The 22,193-nt window shown below is 42.2% G+C and overlaps 1 protein-coding gene across 1 annotated transcript in view; it reads left to right on the forward strand.

Moving 5' to 3' along the window:
* Window positions 1-22,193, forward strand: part of ACACA (acetyl-CoA carboxylase alpha) — a 136,500-nt gene that overhangs the window by 63,798 nt on the left and 50,509 nt on the right. The window contains 9 exon segments of the mRNA XM_009329104.1: window positions 103-258; window positions 2,101-2,304; window positions 4,769-4,924; window positions 5,530-5,571; window positions 5,573-5,677; window positions 18,428-18,697; window positions 19,051-19,148; window positions 20,883-21,003; window positions 21,467-21,577. Coding sequence (XP_009327379.1) covers window positions 103-258; window positions 2,101-2,304; window positions 4,769-4,924; window positions 5,530-5,571; window positions 5,573-5,677; window positions 18,428-18,697; window positions 19,051-19,148; window positions 20,883-21,003; window positions 21,467-21,577 — 1,263 coding nt within the window.

Raw genomic sequence — 22,193 nt, forward strand, 5'->3', positions numbered from 1 at the left:
CCTATTTTCTCAGTCAAGTCCTTCTGCAGTTTTTCAAACACCGTATTCTTGGGCTGTGATTTTTGAGTAGAAAGTAAATTATTTGTTGACAATATCTGGCAGGAAGCCTCCTTTGAGTATCTGCAAAATGAGGGAGAGCGATTGCTTTTGGAAGCCATGGATGAGTTGGAGGTGGCATTTAATAATACCAACGTGCGCACTGACTGCAATCACATCTTCTTAAATTTCGTGCCTACTGTCATCATGGACCCCTCTAAGGTATGATCTCTTCCCTAACTCTGAACTGTTTGTTTTTCTTGGGCTTGACTCACCAGAATTAAACGGTCTTTTGTTGCCTTTTTGTGTTATGTAAGTGCACCTATTGATTGAGTACATTTTAATACCGTTTGGTGAATGACATGCAGTTTCTACTATAACAGAAAGCACAAGAAAATGGGGACCAGTATTAGAAGTGGTAACATGAGGGTCAGTTTAGTTACTCTACAAATACTGGAGTTTCGCTTTTCCGTAAAGAAAGTGGGGTCACGTAGCTAATGGACGTCTCTAACTAAAGATCGCTTGTTGAGCTGCTAAACCAACTTCTCTTCAAAAGCAGAGAGAATACTTTTTATTTTAGCTAGTTAAGGCAAGCAATTAGTTTGTTTCACATTAGGAACCTGTTCGGCAGTGGGGAAGGAAGAAACCTTTATTTTTTCTTCCAATCTATGAATAAATATTAACTGTAAGATTTCAGAACTAGCAGGGCTCATATTTTTAGTGGAGTAATGCTGTCCTTCAGGCAATGCAGCTCACTTCCTCTGTGTAAACTAAGGAACGGTTTATTAAAAGTATGTTTTGTATTTGAAACTAAACTTAGTTTCTTCATTGTGTGTTTGAGATAAACAATTTTAATAAGGAAATAGCTTTAAATGCTCTTCTGTTTGTTACAAAAGTCCAGATTCTATCCAAATAAAAAGTGAGATAAATCATGAACTTAAAAAGAATTTGTAAATTCAGCTACAAAAATAAGTGCCTTATTTTCATTCTCTGATACAAAACCACAGAGATCAACATTATAAATAAATGAACATTAAGCTTTGTAGATGCATAAATGAAAGTGTTTAGGCATAAAGCATGTTTCTGGTTAGCAGAACCACCACAAAGTCAGTCCCAAATAAACTGTAAAGGCTGCGTTTAGTTGGAAATCAACATTCTGTTCATGGTTACCAAAAGATGAGAACTGACCTTTCCTTATGAGAATAACTGAAAGTTTAAAAAGATGAATTGGTTATCAAAATAAGTATCTCTTGCTTGCTGACTTTTAAATCATGATTAAAAATTGGTGGCGTAAATGGCTTCTGAATAAATCCTCTCCTGGCGCATCCAAAATCTTTAGTTCCCAGGAAGTTCAGAAGAAGATGGGATATTCAGCCCCTGGAAGTTAGGCTGCCCTCAAATGTGTACCGTGACTTTTCCCTGAGCTGCTGTGGAAAAGAGACTTTCTATTTTTTGAAAGAATGTTAAAAACAGCCTATAAATTGCCTTCTTTTAATATGTGCTATTTGCCAACAGTAGTATATTATAAAGTTTAATAGAACACGAGAAGGCCAAGCTCCAAGTAGTAATTGCTTTGTTGATTTAAAGCACCGTACCGCATGTGCGGTGAAACATGATTATTGTGCATATAAGTGCTACATAACTGTTTGTCGGGGATCTCACTTTCCTGCATTTTGTAGTTCTTAGCTGTGAGCTATGCCTGCAGGAAGAAAGGTAGATGAAGGAGAAGCAGTGGGCGCGCTGTGCCTTGCTGGGGTGTGATCTGCCATGAGGAAAAAGGGATGTGAATCCAGCGCTGTCCCTCTACCTCAGTAGTCCCCAGGTTGCGTTCAGCTCTTGCCTGTCTCAAGGCTCATTAGGATGAGAACGGACAGGCCGCCGCAGTCCCATAACAGCACTGGGCGTGTGCTGCTGTTTGGTGCTTCCATCTCTCCTCTTCTGTGATGTTCCCCCTGCACGCTGGGGTGCCCCTTTGAGCAGGACCCTACAATAGTGGGATGGAGGGGTGACAAAGCGGTGGATGTGTCCAGAAAGGTGAGGGAAATTCTTCTGGTATGTTTTAAGATTGAAGAATCTGTGCGGAGCATGGTGATGCGCTACGGGAGTCGCCTGTGGAAACTCCGCGTCCTCCAAGCCGAGCTGAAGATCAACATTCGTTTGACACCAACGGGGAAGGCAATTCCCATTCGTCTCTTCTTGACCAATGAGTCGGGCTACTACTTGGACATCAGCCTGTACAAAGAAGTGACGGACTCCAGAACAGGACAGGTATGGTTCCATATGGCTCCATGGTTTGATGAGCAAATTATCTGGGGGGGGACACATTCTACCTGATGAAGTTCTTCTGTGGTTTACGGTGTTTTCAGGTAATATAAAATTACCATTCAACCTTGCCAAAGGAAGAAGAATGTACCATTGTAAGATAATCTTGCTATAGGCATGTAGATGTGCAAAATGTAATCAATTATGTAAAAGTGCGTATCTTCTGATTGTTTTGTGCATACCGTCAGTCATTTGTACATCTGTTTTCATCTGTGGCAGAGCACTCAAAAAAGTAATAGAAAAGTAATCACTGTTGGTGCTCATCTTGTAAGTCGTAATAAAAAAATATTATTAAGTATACGTTTCCCTGAGTAGATAGAGAAAATCTGTGAACTTGTCTTTTAAACTCTAAAGATCTAGGGAATGACCTGGGTAGGATGATATAAAGTTATTGAAGGTGCTTTTATATCATTTTTATGAAGCATAATGGGCTCTTTTGTAATGGCTGTGGCTATTCTGGTATTTCTTCTTTTCATGGCATAGAAATAGTGTGGTTAACTGAAATACCTACATATGCTAAAATACATGGAGTATAGGATGCATGAAAAATATTTAAATACAGAAATATTTACATCTCCCTCTGTAATAATCTCTCTGCCATGGAGTAGTAGCAGCAGAATAAATCACTTGGGCAGCATTAATGTTGAACACAAAAGTGCTGAGTCACCTTTTCTCCCCCTCTTCTCCATTTAAATTTTTCCAGCAAGCTGCCTGGGTGTACAGTCCGTTCGGTTCTGGAGATCCTAGTACAGATAGTGTCTGTATGTTTTACTTCATTTCTGCCTTTGAGTGGAGATGAGGAAAGAAAAGGACATTTTAATAATCTCCAGTAGCGGAGCTTAACACTTGAGTTTTGTTAGTCATTTGTGAAGGTCACCTTTCCTCTTAAACTCCGTCTCTGATGAGCTTTATGTTTCTAAAGCTAGGAGAATGCGCTTGTGTGTGTGCAGCTTTTAGCAACTTTTCCAATATTTTGATTGTCTTAATTTGATCCCCCCCCGATGTTAAACCAGTTCTATTAAAAAATTGTACTGATAGGAATTATTTCAATTAACTCTTTGAGTAGTTGAGAGGAACGTTTGTCTTGAAAAAATAATACCTTCAAACTTTGTAAGGAACTTTGGTAAATCTTCCCCCTCGTGACGGAGGTTTATAGGACAGGTTCAGACCTATGTATTTTTTTCCTGTGTTTTCAGAGAGTTATTCTGAATTTAAAGAATTCTTTTAAAAAAAGAATTTTAAAAAATTCTTTTAAAAATTCAAACATTGGTGATGTACCGGGTGCAGGGCATTTTCATGACTTCTGAAGAATGGAAAAATAGATTAATCATGAGGGAATGACCCTGATCTCTTGTTTAGCAGTTTCTGCGGTAATGAGTGGTGATGCTCAGTTCAGACTTCTCCAGCTCCCACAGAACTGCTCAGAAGCTTTCCAGAAATTTAAGGAGAATTGGTCCCCAAGTGCAGTAACAGATCCTAACACAGGCACTGTCACAAATGCTTGTTACCCTGAATAAATATTTCTCCTATTGAAGAAGCTACTTCACAAAGCAACATTTGTGAAGACTGACGAGAGCATGAACTACTATTTTTAATCTAAAAACTGCAATAGGCTTTACTTGCTGAATTTTATCTTTAGTGGAATTCTTCAATTAATTCACCTTCAATTAGAAAAAGATCTGCCATTTGTAACATCAGATCTGATCACCATTCTGTTAAAAACAGCCTAATCGTGTTGCTTCTGTCAGGCGTGTTTCTATTAAGCAGCATTTATGCAGTGTTGTCCCAGTTAAGCAGCGTTCCTCCTGCTTCTTAGTTGAAATAGAATTCCTTCTGAGTCCTGGTTGAGTGGAATATATAGTGCCATGAAGCATGGCAGCTGATAATTCATGTCGCTACTATGGGAAAATCTTTTAAACTTATAATATCAAAACTTCAAGCCAAATGACATATGCAAGTCTTGACCTAGCTTCCATGATCAGTCAGTGGAGATACGGATACTGTGCTGTTCGACTACATAAATAACAGAGTTCTCCTCTCTGCTCCCAGCTATCGCAATCCATCGGCGTAGATACGGTGTCAGGGGAAATACTGGTGAATGTGAAGTCATCTAAGTCACAGGCTTTTTTTCTGTGGGGATGTGGCTCTGTTCACTTTGCTCTCTGCTGTGGTATGGTAATAAGTCAGTGATGCTCAGATCGGTGCAGTAATGGTCCAGCACTGTCTCCAAAGGGTAGTAATGCATGATGAAGCATGGTGTTACAGGATATGCGAGTATTAACATGTTTGTAGAGAACAGAAACAGGCCTGATCAGTCTGGAATGTCCTGATGATTTTTGGTAAAATTTGAGTGAGACAGCTGTATGGAACCAGTGGATTAAACTGTAATTGGTCATGTTTTGTGCTGCAGATCATGTTCCAGGCATATGGGGATAAACAGGGACCGCTTCACGGGATGCTGATCAATACCCCGTACGTGACCAAAGACCTGCTTCAGTCCAAGAGATTCCAGGCACAGTCTTTAGGGACATCATACGTCTATGACATTCCTGAGATGTTTCGGCAGGTAAGTGTTCTTAAGGCCCGGTGGGTTGTTCTAAACTTTGGTACCTGCAAAGCACTTCTATCAGTTGCCATCCTTGCTCGTCAGGGAAACAAGTGGCCTGGAGTGGCTAACAATGGTCTCCCAGGATCTATACAGCCATGGATTGAGTCTGCTTGGAAAGAAATTAGGATGCCTGATACACTGCTGGTATAGTTCCATTAATAAGTCAAACAGCAGAAGCTGAAATGTAAACTGTCTTGCATTTCTTGTTTATGTTTCTTTGTTTTCCCACCCTGTTATCCAGCCTTCCTAGAGGCTTGGACAGTGCAGGGGTGGTAGTTCCTAGGGTAGGACTCGTACATCATTAAATGTGTTAATGAGTTGCAGAATTGATTGTGTATCTGATTTGCTGGGTTCTATCCTGAAGCACATAATTTGAATTATGCTACTTTGAGTGAAACTGTGTTTCATAGTTTAAATGCCAAAGTGATATCCACTGAATATTGTCAGTCAAATTGGGAGGAGGGATATTTCAGTGTTCTGTCTTGAATATTAAGTCACAGTAGATTGAGCAAAAATATTTGCAGATGACGTTCTTAACAAGAATTTATCTTTTCATCCTCTAGTCTTTGATTAAACTCTGGGAGTCTATGAATGAAACGTCCATCCCTGCAAACACCGCCGCTGCCTTCTGACATACTAACGTACACTGAATTGGTGTTGGATGATCAGGGCCAGCTCGTGCACATGAACAGGCTGCCGGGAGGAAATGAGGCAAGTTGCACTTTCTTTAACGCTACTTTTCTTTCCATATCCTGCAGTACATTGTGTTTTGGACTAGGTTTGACAATTGTAATGAAAATTTACCAGCCAGGCACAAAACCTATTCATTCAGTCTTTCACAGGTGAAATCTCTCTCTTGAAAATGAGATTTTTGTTTCATTAAAAATTAATACCTTCCATACAATGGGTATTTTAACCTCCATAGTAAATGAGCATTCCGTTTCAAACCTGTGCCTATGCTGTTTTTCCTTCATAATTAAAAAGTGCTCATTCAGGTATTCCAGGTAACTGGGGTTTGTATTTGAGCAAAATATGTTTTACAAAACTAAATAGAAATGTTTTCATTTGCTTAAGAAATGAAAAACCAATTTTATGCTTTCCATTTAAATACTCACCATGCAGTGTTTGTGTAGCACACTGGCAAGGTGTGTGCAACATCCCCCTCTAGTGAATGATTTACTTGAGACTAAGAACCTACTAATGCTGTTGGGATAATAGTTACTCCTTCAGCTCAAGCAGGAGGAGGCTCTACTGTTGTGGTGGGCTTTTGCTGGTGTGTCATCACATTAGCAAGCCAAAGATTGCAGCATTGAAATGACTGGAGAGTAAACCTAACTAGTAGAAAATGTCTTTTTTTTGCCTGGGCTACGTGGGATTCAGTAAGTGAATGTTCCTACAGTAATTTAAATTTGAACAGTTCTAAGTGGTGGTATCATTTATTTTTTCTTGGCATCATTGAACTAGCACCCTCCTTTTACTGGATATATAACTTAAGATTTGCAAAAGCTCTGTTCAAAAATGTCAAGTATAGTGATGAGAGGAAATAGGGGCGTTCGTCACTATTTACTGCATGTATCTTGTCAGGGGAAGGTTTTGAATATGATGTTTTCAAATTGAACCTAATCAGTAAATGGTGACTATGGGAGCACTATGTCCTTGTCTTTTGCTGGCCTATAGGAGAAATGTTTTAACTAGAATAATTAAACCTGAAATGAGCTATTCCCTGCATTCTTAGTGAAAGCTGAGGCTGTGGTGCTGTGGAGGCTTATGCCATCATCTTTCTCTCTTTCTCTGCTCTCATTCAGCGTTTGAGTGGATGGTGGCTGGGGAAATAGCAAGTCCCTCAGGGACGTAGCTCTGTTCTTGCTGAAATTACAAGCACAGAGCTGCCTGGGCATGAACATGTAGTGTTTACTCTGCCAGTATGAATACAAATAGTCTTATTATAAGAGATTCTGTACCCAAAGACCACCAAAAAAAAAATTAGGAGTTTTTTTAACCCTTGGTAGACTTTGTTGTGCTCAATCTGAAAAGAAATTACATGGCTGTTGTGGTGAGCATAGTGTTGTTATCTAATGCACAGATTCAGGCCCTGCCTCTGTGGCTCTTACTTTCCAGTGACTCAGCTCCTCAGTGTGTGATAAACAAGGGGAAAATATGATGTTCCCCCCACGTTTTTCAGTCTGGCTGCTGAAGGTTGCTTCTTGTGGAGGTACATGGCAGACTCTAATCTGCGTTTTAATGACTACCCAGAAATGAGGTGAGGGCGCTGGCTGCAGAGATGAAATCCCAGCCCAGGGTTCGGTGTCTCGGGGAAGCCTAGCGAGTGGTCAGACCGAGGGAGTGCTCTGTGCCTCCCCAGAGAGGCGTGCAGCTCACAGCTGGTAGTGCTCAACTGTCAGCCCGGCCTGTCTGCAGCTGGACGAGTCGCTGTAGGACCATGTGCGGCTGGAATGAGGTTTGAGGCTTCGGTATTGAATTCTGTTACCAATAGCCACTGCACACAATAGCGCTCATTCACAGGTGAGAGCGGACAATCTGAGGAAGAGGTTCCAGCAGCAGTCTGAAGGACAGGTGACATTCAGGAGGCGACGAGCTGCTGAACAGATTCATTCCTCCGTGTTGCTCTTTCTTTATCTGGATGAGCTGACTTTAGGCTTTTATGGTTTAATTCCATTCAGCTGAGGAAACAAATTTTCACAAACGCATGCTCAAGTTTCTCTTTCCAAAGAAGATGGCTGCAGGGGTGGAGAAGGAAGAGACAGGATGCTAGATAAATTCAGAGCATAAGCCTTTTCTTTGTTAAGGCTGTAAGTGGATCCATTCTGCTTTTTTTGAGAATCAGTCTGCATAGCATCTGGGCAGAGAAATACAGCATCTTATCTGCCAGGAAGCAAAGATCCTTGGGGTAATCCATCTATGTGGCAGTAGCTGGTAGTATTGCATAGGAAGAGGAGACATGCCACAAGGAGCAGGAGAAAATATTAATTGCTTCTGCACTTCTTCCATATGATACAATGGTGAACCATTCTCAAAATATGGCACATTTCCTTGGCTCTGTAAACTCGTCTGAATTTGTTAAGGAAGAGTTTTGTCCTCAGATAGATGTATTTGACTTCAAAATGCTAGAAGCCCATATACACTGAAAATTGTGTTACAGGGGAGATGATCCCTAAAGAAATGAGTACAGCGGGGAAGTCGAGGTTCCCAAGCTTCTCAGTGGCTTACTTGGTGGCCTCAGTCAGAGTTTTCACTGCTTCAGTTTGTTCATATCCTAGTAAGATGGGGCTGCTCTGGGGTGTTATGAGGATAATTTAGACAAATATGCTTTAAGAGTCTTTGAATTTTTACTTGCTAAGTAAGTGCTGGATATTATGTTAGACAGCATTCCCCCAGTTCTGGTTAGTAACCCTTGATGGTCAGTGCCAATGGAGTCTGTGCCTCAAAGATCCAGAGGCGTGAGCTGTTTCCAGCTCAGACCCCAATGAGCTGACAGGCGGGAGTGCTTGGTAGGAACTTTCCAAGTAAATGTGATTATTTTTTTTTTTTTCCTTCCCCTTTCTTCCCAGCAAAAGTTGCTGATTTTCTGAATCTGAAGTCTTTTGAGAGATTGTACATCATGTGTTTTTTTAGACAGCATTCCCCCAGTTCTGGTTAGTAACCCTTGATGGTCAGTGCCAATGGAGTCTGTGCCTCAAAGATCCAGAGGCGTGAGCTGTTTCCAGCTCAGACCCCAATGAGCTGACAGGCGGGAGTGCTTGGTAGGAACTTTCCAAGTAAATGTGATTTTTTTAATTTTTTTTTTTCCCCTTCCCCTTTCTTCCCAGCAAAAGTGGCTGATTTTCTGAATCTGAAGTCTTTTGAGAGATTGTACATCATGTGTTTTTCACTAAAGAGGAAATTTCTGTTGAAAACTTCTGACTGTGGTAAATATAGCTGCTGTTTAGTGCATTCAGGTTCCTATTACTGTTCGACTTGTTTTAGCTCAGAGACTCAAACACAGCTATTCCCCCATAGCAAGTGAGCACCTTACCATCGTGGTATCAGCTGTTCTGAGGTAGGGCTTGTCTTTCCTGTTGGAGCTGTGCTACACGGTATGAACAATTACATTTTCTCTATGTGAAAAGGGGTCAAGACTCTCTTCCTCTTAAAGCATTCAGCTGAGCTGAGTGCCCTAATTGTTTTAGCTAGCAGGCGAAATTGAGAAACCAGCATAAAATCCAGGAGATTTGTGGTCAGTGTGTTCAGCTGGATGTCAACAACCGAAGTTGCAATCCCTGCTCTAATACGGGGCAGAGCAGGAGCTTGAGGCTGAGTTTCTCCTGTCCTCTCAGATTTTATAAGCAACGTTCTGGGCTAACCTGGCTAACCTGTCTATGTTTTCAGGAAAATCTATGAAAAGGGAATTCTCAAGAACTTTCACAAAACGAGGTTTTTCTCTGCTTAGCTTGTGACCACTTCACGTAGCCCACCACCTCATTTGGCAGTAATTATCTCTTTGCTAGTAGTCTCAACAAAGAAGCCAAGGACTTAATGAACCATGAAGATACAACTTGCTATTTATTCCTAGATAGTGCTTGCTCCTTCTGAGCAGAGGATCCTGTGTCTTGTCATGGCCACGCGGGGGAGCTTGCAGCGCTGCTGGCCGTGCCGCTTACTCTTGCAGCACGGAAGACATCACTAATGCAGGGCCTTTTTCCAACCTCTTGTCCACTCAGTGCAGCCAGAGTTCTTCCTGAAGCGCATCTGCTGTTTCTTTGGACTGCAGACAGAATCCTGGATGTTGCCCGGAGCTTTCTGCTAGATGGCTTCTGTTCTGGATCCTTCATGTTAAGCTTGTGAACTGTGTCCTGGTCTCTAGTTACCCTTTTTTTTGGTCTGTTTTTTTTGTTTTGTTTTGTATGTGTCCTCTATTACTAGTCTGGCTGCTTTGACACCTCTGCTCACATGTGGGACTGTTCTGATAAGCTCTGTCTGCTACCATAGGATTTCAGTAACCCAACACCCTTGACAAGACTGAATGTGCCACACTAAAAAGTTGAGAACAGTTTGTAAATAATTCTCAGAGCCAGCAGGTAGAGAAGGGAGCTGAAGAAGACAGTACTTAATCAGTATTTAACCAGTTGATTAGCTCCCTTCTAATGCTCCTGAGTAAAGACTGAATAGACTTTGGGACAAATGGGGTATAATTTTTTGTACAACTGTGAGCATATCAAGAGCTAAGCACCAGAGGTGGATGCTCAGCCTGACTCCAGCCTCACTCTTAAGATAGACACGGACCATTGAAATGTATAGAGTTTATATAGGTGGGAGCAAAAAAATCTACTTGTAGTTTGTAATCTTATGCATTTTACGCTAAAATGTCTTTAAGAAGAAAATTTTAAGTTCATACCTCAGCCTGGATGCTTATGTAGATCATAACACGAGGCTTTTAACATTTCTGCTATTTTACCTTTTTTTAAAATAAGCAGAAGCCTTTTTTTTAGTGGCACAATCTTTGGTGTTTCTGGCTAAGATCTTCACTGGGCATGTGGGGTGGAGGTGTGTGGTTGGGACTTTCTACACTAATATTGGGAGGGATGGGTTTGAAAGGATGCAGCACCTCACCCTGATTGGCAGTGTAAGAGGAGCTGATGGCTGTCCTCTGGGAGCCTTTTGCCCTGGCAGCTCACCTCTGTCCTGCCTGTCATCTAAGCCTCTGATGTTGCTCTGTAGTTACATGGCTGTGCTAAAATGGGGACATCTCTGAAAGAGTCAGAAATTGTGTGAACACAGACAAGCGAACAGGGCTAGAGTTCAGAAGTGTATAGCAACTCGCGCAGTATTTAAAAACGTGTTGGTTGCAGTAGCTCTGCTGAAGACACGACCTGTAATGTAGTGACACCCTCTTCAAATGCCCGTTGAAGATGGCTTTGTTCCGAAGATTAGCATATTAGCTGAAATCTTAGCGTGAAAAGGTAATTCCCTCAGTCTGTTGGAGAACTCAATATGTTACTTGTCATTCTTGAGCTGGGCATTCTGATGTTTTTCTATAACACTTTATGTATTTTGACTACAATTTACCGTGATCCTCTGGCACTAGGACTGCACCATCCGCTGATAAGACCCAACTGATCTTCAAGGACAAGGAGAAAGTGAGTGTAAGGAGTGCCTGCAGCAACACCCCACATTACCCTTCGTCTCAGTCTCATGCAGTGTGCACGTAAAATGTGTCATTTTCCCTGTTGGCACTAGATGTCACAGTTTTTCCTTCTCAGTAGCATGAGGATCAGAAATAATCCATAATCAGAGCTGTTAGCTAGAGCGTTGGCAGGCACCCTTTCTTGTGAATGTGGGGAGGTTTGGCCAGGTGAAATTCAGGACGGCGGTGGGCAGAGGGCTGCTGAAACTCTGCTTCGGCAGCTCCCTGGATTGCCTGGGGCTGAAAGGTGTAGCTAATGAATTTTATACAAGCAAAGCTTAATAGTTGAACTGCATGTTCTGCTTTGTCACCCCATGTTCCTGCATTTTATGACAGGCACAGGGTATTAAAACATCCGCTGGGTTACTTATGGCGGATGGTAAGTACTTGAGAAAAAGCAGAGAAGGGGTGATGGCAAAGTCAGTGAATTAACATGAAGGTGAAGGAAAACACCCGTGCATCTTCTCCCCCCTGCCCCAGCCCCACCGCTATTCTTCCCAGAGACTACTGTAAAAATAGTTGTTTCTCTTTGGGTTTCCCAACCCTTCTTCTTGATGAGTTTTGGGAACAATCCTACCCTGAAGGCTCTTCTGGCAGTAGGAATGGGTTTAAATAACAGGGAAGCTGGACAACTGTTTGTGCTGCACAGCAAGTGGTGTCTCCTCATCTGAAATACTCGTGATGCAATTTCAGAAGGTGATCCGGCTTTGGCAGAATAATTTTAGCCCCTATCAATGAGATGCTCAGAGGTCACCATGAGACGTGGGGGTAGGGATCAGGACAGAGCACGTTTTTGCCATGGACTGGAGAGTGTTATTTTTAGTAAAAGGTGGAACGTCTTGTGACAAGTGAAATATAATACAAATTAAAAGAGGGTCCCCCTAGCATCACTGAAAGCTGGTTTTTTTTTCTCACTTATATGCCTAGATCATTTAATGTAAGTTTAAGAGTAGCAGGTGTGTGCATGGGAGGATGGGACTGGTGTGTGTGGGGGTCGTTTGAACTCTGTTCGAGATGGGATGGATGCACGTCACAGTGTATAGGGAGCATCTCCTTAGCTGAACAGTGGTTGTACAGTTAAGCAGGAGTACTCTGTAATACCCTGAATTGTTTGAAGGGTTAATATTCATGCAGATCAGTATCTTCAGTGTGCTGTTTCTCACAGTGTTGTAGATGCAGTGTCTCCCATGGCCTGATTTTTGAAAAGGTACATGTATGCTATAGCAATACTAGAAGTTCAAGATTTGAAAAGGCTTTCGTTACAGAACCAGAGGTTATGAGCCTCTAACACATACCGTTGAGTTAGTTAGAATTTAGCAGTTATTTAAAAGGTGAATATTTGGAAGGTTATAAGTAAATCCTTTTTTTTTTTTTTTTTTTTTTTTTTTTTTTTTTTTTTTTTTTTTTTTTTTTTTTTTTTTTTTTTTTATTTTTATATAATCAGGTAGGTATGACTGTTGAGTTTCATAATGCTACCAGACAAATACAGAATTTTAATTTTGTTACCTTTCTTGTAATTCTGACTTCTATCAAACATTTACATTTAAATCACACCTCTAATAAGTGTATTTAATATATGTTAACACTTTACAAAAAATAAATTCTTGGGCAGGAAATAACCCCACACATCACGGGTGAGGCTCTCAGAGGACGCTGAAAGCAATGATCACCCGAATCATGTCTTATTCAAAGAGCAACTAGAACTCCAAATTTCTTGAAGGGTTTTAAAATCCACAAATACAAGCATTACTAGGTCAGAGATGTAAGTGGTGGCACAGAGAGTTTTTATTTTGTATTTTGATATATATGTTTGAACATGTGTATATGGATAATATGGATACTGTAGACAAGAAAGTTCTTGCCTACAAGAAAGCTCCTAATAAAGGTTATCTGTTGCTCTGTAATATACTTTATCCGTCTGTAACTTCACCAGATGCAAACTATTTCAGCTGAAGTTTTCAAGCCTTACACTCTGCCTAGGGAGAAGTTATTTATTGTTTAGTTTGGAAAGCTTCATCAAAAATGCTTTTGTTTTGGTGAAGCTGGCAGTGTTGCTCACAGTTGATTTGGTGGGCTTGCAGCAGGAGCTTGAATTTGATAGAGAATTTGGTTTGGCTTCAGCATTATGCTTTTCGCTATCCCCAAGAGACACTGTGCAAGCTTCATACCTTGCAACACAGATGTGTGTGCAGTAAAAACTACTTTTACACTGTCTTTAACGGGTTTTTTTGAGCTTTCCTTTTGGTGCTCTGCGTATCCATCCGCTTTCCCTGAACGTCAGCTAGCCTTTTGCTGGTTTGCTTCCTGGCTTGCCATCCAAATGCCCTTTGGTCTGGTGCAAGGATCCAAGACAGTACGAATTCGCGTCTCCGTCAGTCCGCTGTACTGCACGACGCCTTTTACTGAGCAAGCCTTTGCCACGTGTCATCCTGGAACCATTTCTTCCCATCTCTCATCCACTTGGCCGCGTGCTGTTCAGAAGAACCATGCCAACGCGTGCTTGGCTGTGCCGCCTGCGACCACTGCTTTGATCGCTAAATGACACCTTTTTCAGAGCCAAGAAGAGAATGAAGGAATCCTGGGTTTTGGCACTCCACCCTTGTCAAGGCATTAAGTCTGAATGCCTCTAGCAAACCACGTGCATCATGCCCTTTTTCTGGGAGTTGGTTCATGCTGAAGATAAAAATTTTACAGCTTTTGGTTACAGCATAAGTGCAGAGTGTCTCTCTTTTAGATCCGAAGTTCTTGGCATCAGATTCGAATGATGAAATACCAAAATTGCTACCTCTGCATCAAGTAAAATTTCTGGGGATGTCTTTGTTCCCTTTATAAAACACACCTTGTCCACGGCTATGCAGCAGAGTGATTCAGCATCCTGGGGTCAGTGGACACTGGTTTACCTCCCGAAAAGACAGAGGCTGTGAAGGGGGAATAAAGCATGTGTTCCTTGATTTAACAATGTCAGAACGTGCGTGCACAGCGGGGCAGAAATGTGCTTTCATTAATGTTCAGCTTCAGCATTTCTAGTGCTCACATGCTACACCTCTACAACTGTTGCATTTCCTTTCTTAATATATTTTTTGTATGTAATAAATACTGACATACAAATGTATTCATGTTTTATATATATTTTTTACATCTAAAACTTACATATGATACAGATGCAACAGAATGGGAACAAGACAAAAGTGTTGTCAGGGTTCTGTAAGTTCAGTTGTTCTACTTAGAGATTTTGAGACCCGCATTCAGGTTTCCAAATTCGGACGTAAATAAATAAAATGAAGCATGGCATAAAGTACCTAGGCTCAAGCATCATCCTTCTTGTGAGAGAAGTAGAATAGACCAACACAATTGGCATGGCTCAAGCGTAGATGCTGTCAAATAATAAGCTGTTCTCGTTTACATCAGATTTTCTGTCAGCTACGCGTCTCCAGGAATTACAGATCCTGCTAGAAGGAGACTTAAAAGCTCCCTCTGCCTGAACACCGGGCACCATTTGCGTTGGCTTCCCTTCGTTCGGAGTCTGTTGTGCTTTCAGGAGGGAGACAGGGATCGGTTTCTTCCCCGTTCCCCTCGGTGCCTGTTGTCAACAGCTCCGGCTGCCACTAGCAGTCAATTTGTAACTGCATCAGTGTGTGTATTACTGTTCACATCGATAGCGCAATTAATGTTGGAGTCAATTTTGGTGTTAATTTTAGGCCATGATTAGTGTTGACACTGTGTGTCAAACTAATGGCATTTATGAGCACCATGAAAATGAACGTTAGTTAATACTGTGTTTTTACTATCTGTTAATGGTTACATTAAGCCAAAGATCTAGTGGGAGAAGGTGTGTATAAAATTATATATATAAAACTTGTGTGTAATATATGTGTGTCATGCAATTCTGCATTGCTGGTGCTATTCAGGGAGCAAATGACATCTGAGCACTGAATCCTAATCACAGTTTGGAACATCAGAAATAATGATCACTTCTGATCGGAGGTTGTGAATAATTCATCTGGTTTGATTTTCACGTTCTGTCCAGTGATACTTTTCAAACCAAATGTGTTCCTACAGGAGAATAATGGTCCCACTTCTTATGGAAATACTGTGGCACAAATCATTTTGCCAACATAAAAACAGTTAAATAAGACGGTTCCTGCTTTTATTTTTTCCTCCCTCTCTTCTTCATTCCTTGGTGTGCTGGGAATAGAGCTGTGGCAGGAGAAGCACTTCCAAACTACGCTGGCTCTTAAAAAGAGCCCGTTTTGAAGCCACTGCTGCTTACCATCACCCATTATTGTTCTGACAGTGCTCTTAGGTGATTAGCTCAGCCTGTCTAATTAACCTGTGAACTCTCCATTTTTTTGGCATGCTGCCGTTAACTTAAAAATCTCTTTTTTTTTTTTTTTCCCCTGAAATAGAAAGCTATCCTCCACTACTCATAAATTTAAATGGAATCTACACTGTTCATAGCAAAAAAATCCTTAGTTGTGCCCTGTGATTTTTATTACTGGATAAATGGCACAAAAAGTGCTATGTATTGGGGAGGCAAAAAGACACACAAGTTAATAAAGTGGTGCATTTAATTTTTCTTTTCTTAAATGGCATATCGTTGCTCCATATTTATCAGCTATAAACTATTTCCAAGAGTTTGTGTTTACTGTGCCCTGGCTAGATAGTTTTTTCTATTCTACTAGTGAGCATTAACAAAAGGGATTTTATTTACGTAGCAGATACACGATCTCAGGTTAGGGAACTATTCCAAGACTTCTGTCACAATCTGAATTTTCTAAACAGGAAATGCTTTTAATTTGCCTGTTTTCTGTACTGTCAAAAATCATCAAGCTGATGAAAGTGAGGAAAATCTCTTGCATCCTGATAGGTGAGACAGGCTGTGGGACCAGTCCTGGATACTAACTGAGCTCGGTCACTAGTCCCTAAGCCCTGGAGCAAGTGTTCATTCATCTGCCTCACATGTGAGCTGAGGGTGCTAGGATTTTACTTTCCGTATGTTGTGGTTATTGTGTAGGTTTCTGGCAGTGTCTTTATGTGTTTCTATCTTGCAGTGTACTGCAGTGACAAGTATTTATCAAATACAAAGCCTGAGCATTTCTCCTGTTGCTTGTGTGGCTTGTGTTCATCTGATGGTGCTTGAAGCTTCCTGGTGTGGCCCTGGGTGATGGGATCAGTGTAGCTGCAAGGAAACGACTACTTGGGCAAAAATCTGTAAATTAGTGTTATTTCTGTGCTATTTTGGAAGAAGTTTATGGTGCAGTTTTAAAGAGAATATTACCCCATCTTCCCTTTGGGTTTGTATCAATACCTAAAGCTGGTTTCTGAGGTGGTATCAGAAAGATTTGGTAAGTCCCCACTTAAGGATTTTAGTTATGGCAGGAAAAAAAACAAGCCTGTAAAATATGGTAAAGAACTGAGCTGCAGTAGGTGATGGGTTATAGATGGGCATCCCTTATTTCTTAGAGGCTAATCTTGAAGCCTTTAACTTTGGATTTGCAGACTTTTTTAACCTGCTGTTTCTAATTGCAAGCTTGCCCACAGTTGAGAGTTAGAACAGAGACACAGTATCCAGTCCCTGGCATCTCTTTTCCTGCAACAGTCAGGTCAGAAGGACAAAGCTTACTTTTCTTCTGCTTTTTTCACCTTTATTCTTCTTTTTTCTGCTATGAAAGTCCAGCAGTGGAAGAGCAGAAGTCCAAGGAACCCCTCTGGCTGTGTAGGTTTGTTTGGGATGAATTAGGTTGCTCTTTCAGACTCTGGTCTGGTTGTCTGTGTGACCCCTGGTCTCTTTGCGCACGCTTTTGGTCTGTGTGCCTGACCAACAGCTGTGTCCACTTGTTTTACAGCATTACAACTTTTCCCTTTAATTTTGCAATAATACTGGTATTTTAGCAAAGCATCCCACTGACTTTTAGGGATTTATGCTCCTGTCTTTGAAACTGCTGCAGTATCTCTCTCTTCCAAACGCTGCAGTTGGCTGCTAAGATGTAACTCTAAACCTGCAAATATTCAGAGGCAAACAAATTAATCCCTTACGACATATCAGTCAAAATAGCAGTGGCTGAAACTGAGACCAAGGAGAAGGTGAACTGAAACACCATCATTGTGTTAACTTGCAATCTCAGCTCTCAAAAGGGGAGGTGTAAGGGAAGGATCTGCCAGTAGCCAGTTGTAATATTTTTGGATTGCTGCCTGCTTTACTTCCAATGACCCTTTGATTAATTCCTCTGCCTTTTTATTTTTTTTAATGAGCCTATTATGGCATATCTTATTGCAGATGCTGATTGGATCTCAACTGTGTATTGTGCCATTTTGATTTGGATTAAATGGCACATATCTATCTGCTGCTTCTCCCCTCTCCCCCTCCCGCTTTAGTTCATCATGTTCAGAATTCAGAGTCTCCACAATGAGAGTTTCAACCCTCCTGATTGCAGAGGATGTGCAATTGGCTTGAGGAATGTGTACTCAGAGCTTATGATCCTTGGGCAAGCGGAGACTGGGTGATGCATGTGGCTTTCAAGGGACGCTGCTATTTCCATCTGTTAATGGCATTCCAGGATGGCCAGCTCTCCAGTGCAGTGATACGCGGCAGCTGAGAGATGGGAGATGCAGGGTACAGATGTTGCTGATCTCCATAAGATGGGCCAGAAGAGGTCATCCGGTGATTTTAAAAAGAAAAATATGCAGCAAAAAGCATTACTTATCCAGGCAGGTTTGGAAAGAAACTGCTGCAATATTTGGGAAGGAAAAAGGGAAGAGCCAAAGAAATGAAAGGAAGGACAGAAAAAAAAATGGAGGTAGTTATGAAATAAAAGGATTATTAAAATGAGGGCAGGGTGAGAGAGAACCAGGGTGACGAGGTTCTGGGGTGATATCTGGGTAGCCTAAGCAGATGGTCAGGATTCCTGTACGGCAGCACATCCATCCTCACCCTGTGAGGTCTGGCACACGGAATAAACGCAGCACCCTGCGAGGGGGGCGTTTGCAGAATGTGTTTTGGACCTGTGACAAATCCCTGAATGGGGAGAGGGAGGGCCAGTATTAGTGTCTTGGGTGGGAAGAGAGCAATGGAGGATGTGCTCCAGTGAGTGTGGAAAGGATCAAGTCCTGCCAGCTGTGCTCTACGCTGGCAGTGCATATCAGAGCTGCTGTTATTGGAGTTCCCAAAGAAGACATCTGAAGTGCAACACACACAAGAAAAATGGCCCCTGCGTGATTCCCCTCTTTCACATCTTGAAGATATACATTTAGTTTTTGTTGTTCTCTGCTCTTGATTGCAGATTGGGATGGTGGCCTGGAAGATGACTCTGAAGACCCCCGAGTATCCAGAAGGCCGTGACATCATTGTCATTGGCAATGATATCACATACCGAATAGGTTCTTTTGGGCCTCAAGAGGACATGCTGTTCCTGAGGGCTTCAGAGCTTGCTCGAACACATGGCATCCCCCGTATCTATGTGGCTGCCAACAGTGGAGCCAGGATTGGTTTGGCTGAGGAGATTCGGCACATGTTCCACGTAGCTTGGGAAGACCCAGATGACCCATACAAGGTAAGGAGGCACAGGAATCAGAGGTGAAACTCTGCAATAGCTCACAAAAGAATCTTACTTTTACACCACCTCTTTTAATAGAGGTGAGGGTAAATACTTGCTAGACTGTTAGATCCAAAGTTCTCCTTGGTATTGGATCTCTCAGGCAGCAGGGTTGGCATCCAGAATGACTTAGTGCTAAATGTTGAAAACATCCCTAGCTTTCACTGACCTCAGCTGGAGCTGTGATGTTAAGAGAGGATGTTCTTACCGCTATCTGGAATTAAATTCTGCTCCCTTGAAACTTTCTTTTGGAAGGGCTTATTGGCAATTGGGAAGGGACTACAGGTGGGAATGAGATGAAATCCCTACAGGGATACAAATACTTGTACCTGACTCCTCAAGACTATAAGAAAGTCAGTGCCCTGAACTCAGTTCACTGTGAACACGTGGAGGACAACGGAGAGTCCAGGTAAGCACAGACAGGTCAGAACAAAAAGCTTTCTGTTCATCGTTGGGTATACAAAGTGTATACGTACCCAAGGTACATAGAAAGCCATAGCTGTGTGTGGTCAGAGCATGAAACGAGAGTTAAAAGTTGTATCATGACATGCCTTGTTTGAGGTAGTTGACTGCTACTGCCTAGGGGCCCAAGCCATGACTGGGGGTCGGGCAGTGGCCAACACTGAATGACCAGGACAATGACTCTTGCCCAAAGACTTGCAGTCTAAATTTTGAAAATTACTTTTCTGCTAGATTCTGTAGAAAGGATAAAAGAACTCCTGAGTGAAGGCTAAGCCCTCCGTGCATTTTGAAGGGTTGGGCTGCAGTGGTTGTGCTAAACTGCCTTATAGCCTATGATTTTCCACACACATCTACTCTAGGTGTCTGCATCTTCCCAGCTACATCCCAAAGGTAGCACATCTGAAAATGAGGTGCAAAGAAGCTTTCAGAGCTCGACTGCAGCTGTAGTGGTGCTCCTGGGCAGAGGGAGGAGGATGTGCTTAGGAAGAAAAAAAAAGCCTAGTTTGCAGACTGGCAAGCTCTGGAAGAACAGAAGGATGGTGCTGGGTGCAAGCAGGTGTGCGTGCCTCTGTGTGTGGTGGGGAAGCTAGTGGCTCTCTTCAGTGAAGCACTTAAGCACATGCTCAAGTACTTTGCTTAGCAAGGGCCTAGTGGAAAAGATAGAAGCCAGTCTGAGAGCGCTGAGTAAGAAGGGACCGTGCTGGGGCAGGAAGGCATGAAAGAAGAAAGTGAAGAAAAGGTAAGAGCCTCATTATAATCTCTTGTTCTATTTCTTTTTCCTTTTGGCTGCATTCTCTTCCTTTCTTGCCCTTTTTCTTATAATCAGCCTGCTCCTCACGTCCTGTGGGAATGGCAGAAGAACACTTTTCATGGGCATTCCTCTCCCTTGGCATTTCCTCTTTGCAGTGCTGCTGTAGCTGCTCATATGTAGGACTATTCCGTGGTGTTCAGCAAGGCTGTAGAATGAGCCCATGTACAGGTCCTGGTCAGGTTTGTTGTGGTTTAACCTCAGCCGGCAACTGAGCACCACACAGCCGCTCGCTCACTCCCCCCCACTTGGTGGGATGGGGGAGAGAATCAGAAGAGTAAAAGTGAGAAAACTTGTGGGTTGAGATAAAAACAGTTTAATAATTGAAATATAATAATAATAATAATAGTAGTAATAATAATAGAATATACGAGAAGCAAGTGATGCACAGTACAATTGCTCACCACCCGCCGACCGATGCCCAGCCAGTCCCCGAGCAGCGGCCCCCCCCGGGCCAGCTTTCCCCCAGTTTATGTACTGAGCGTGACGTCCCATGGTATGGAATGTCCCTTTGGCCAGTTGGGGTCAGCTGTCCTGGCTGTGCCCCCTCCCAGCTTCTTGTGCCCCTCCAGCCTGCTCAGTCGGTAGAGCATGGGAAGCTGAAGAGTCCTTGGCTAGTGTAAGCACTGCTCAGCAACTACTAAAACATCGGGGTGTTATCAACATTATTCTCACCCTAAATCCAAACCACAGCACTGTACCAGCTACTAGGAAGAAAATTAACTCTATCCCAGCCGAAACCAGGACAGGGTTTTATGCACATTACTCTTTGGAGCCTTAATGGTATTTAGTCACTTTTCATTTTCTTCGTAGCAAACTGATTCAACAAATCACTGGACCTTGTGACTCAAAGGCTGTCTGTGTCTCCCTCAGGTATAAGATAACAGATATTATCGGAAAGGAAGACGGACTTGGAATAGAGAACCTCAGAGGATCTGGCATGATTGCTGGAGAATCATCTTTAGCCTATGAGAGTATTATCACCATCAACTTGGTAATCCCCCACTGCTTCTATTCTTCAAACTGTATTGTCTGTTTCAGCTAAAAATCCTGCAATGATACCCAGAAGATACATCTGGGATCAGACTTCTGGTTGATGTAAATTGGCTGCTGTAGGCTTTGAGCAGCGCTACTGGCACCATTACAGGGCTGTGGGTCCCTTTCAGACTAAATTTAAAACACTTTTAGAAAACACTCATTTGGCTTCATGTTTGCTCAGTCTGTAAGTTAGTGCTTCTCTTTTTTAAATAAAATACACATATGTTCAGATAATGTGTTTTACAAAAATAAGATTCTGGAGTTTTGCAGTGAGAGTAGATTTTGTAGCCTTGTAATATAAACATGCCTAGTTTTATCTAGGTGTTTGAATCGATAGGTTTTGGCTGTGTGGTAAGACAGAAATCAATGTGACTTCTTTTTTTTTCTTTCTCTTTTTTTTCTTTTTTTTATTTTTTAAGGTTACATGTCGGGCAATTGGAATTGGGGCTTACCTTGTTCGGCTAGGTCAGAGGACTATCCAGGTTGAGAACTCTCATATAATCCTGACTGGCTGTGGAGCCCTCAACAAAGTAAGTCTTTACATTTCAGTCTTCAGAGCTATGTGAATTGAGTTGGTGTTTCTGTGAGCTCTGCTGGAGACTGAAGGAGCTGCCACCACTATACCTGTCATTGCGCTTGGTCCCTTTTGCTTTGTCCCTTCTCAGGCTCCTCCTGATCAAGGAGGAGAACTGACACAAGGCAGCAGCTGTGAAACTTCCATGCCTTTGCAGTCTTTTTCTTTCTTCTTTTCTCTCTGGTCAGAAAGCAGTCCTTTCATGCACCTGTTTTTCCTGACAAGAACATCGTATTGACAGCCAGAGGCACTATTCCAGGCATCCTGGCTGGAGATTGGCATGGGACCTAGGCAGAACTGCAGATTTAAGGGCTTGAGCATGAACCAGATGAAGGGGAAGAAGGAGAAGCAGCTTTTAACATAGGTTGTGTGCAATGACTAAATGACAGAAGTGGAGAAGCCCACCGACTGGCGGCATCTTCTCCCACCCACTGTGTACTGTGATAGAGGAAATAGGGCTGCTGCCAGTGTCTGGAAGACCATGTTTCAAAATATGTGGGCCAGAATCACCCTGAACTTTCAGCCATCCACAGCATTGCATTAATACTGGGGGAGCACTGAAGCCTGAGAAA

This window comes from Pygoscelis adeliae, unplaced genomic scaffold, assembly GCF_000699105.1.
Source record: "Pygoscelis adeliae isolate BGI_AS28 unplaced genomic scaffold, ASM69910v1 Scaffold427, whole genome shotgun sequence".
Classification (NCBI taxonomy): Eukaryota; Metazoa; Chordata; class Aves; order Sphenisciformes; family Spheniscidae; genus Pygoscelis; species Pygoscelis adeliae.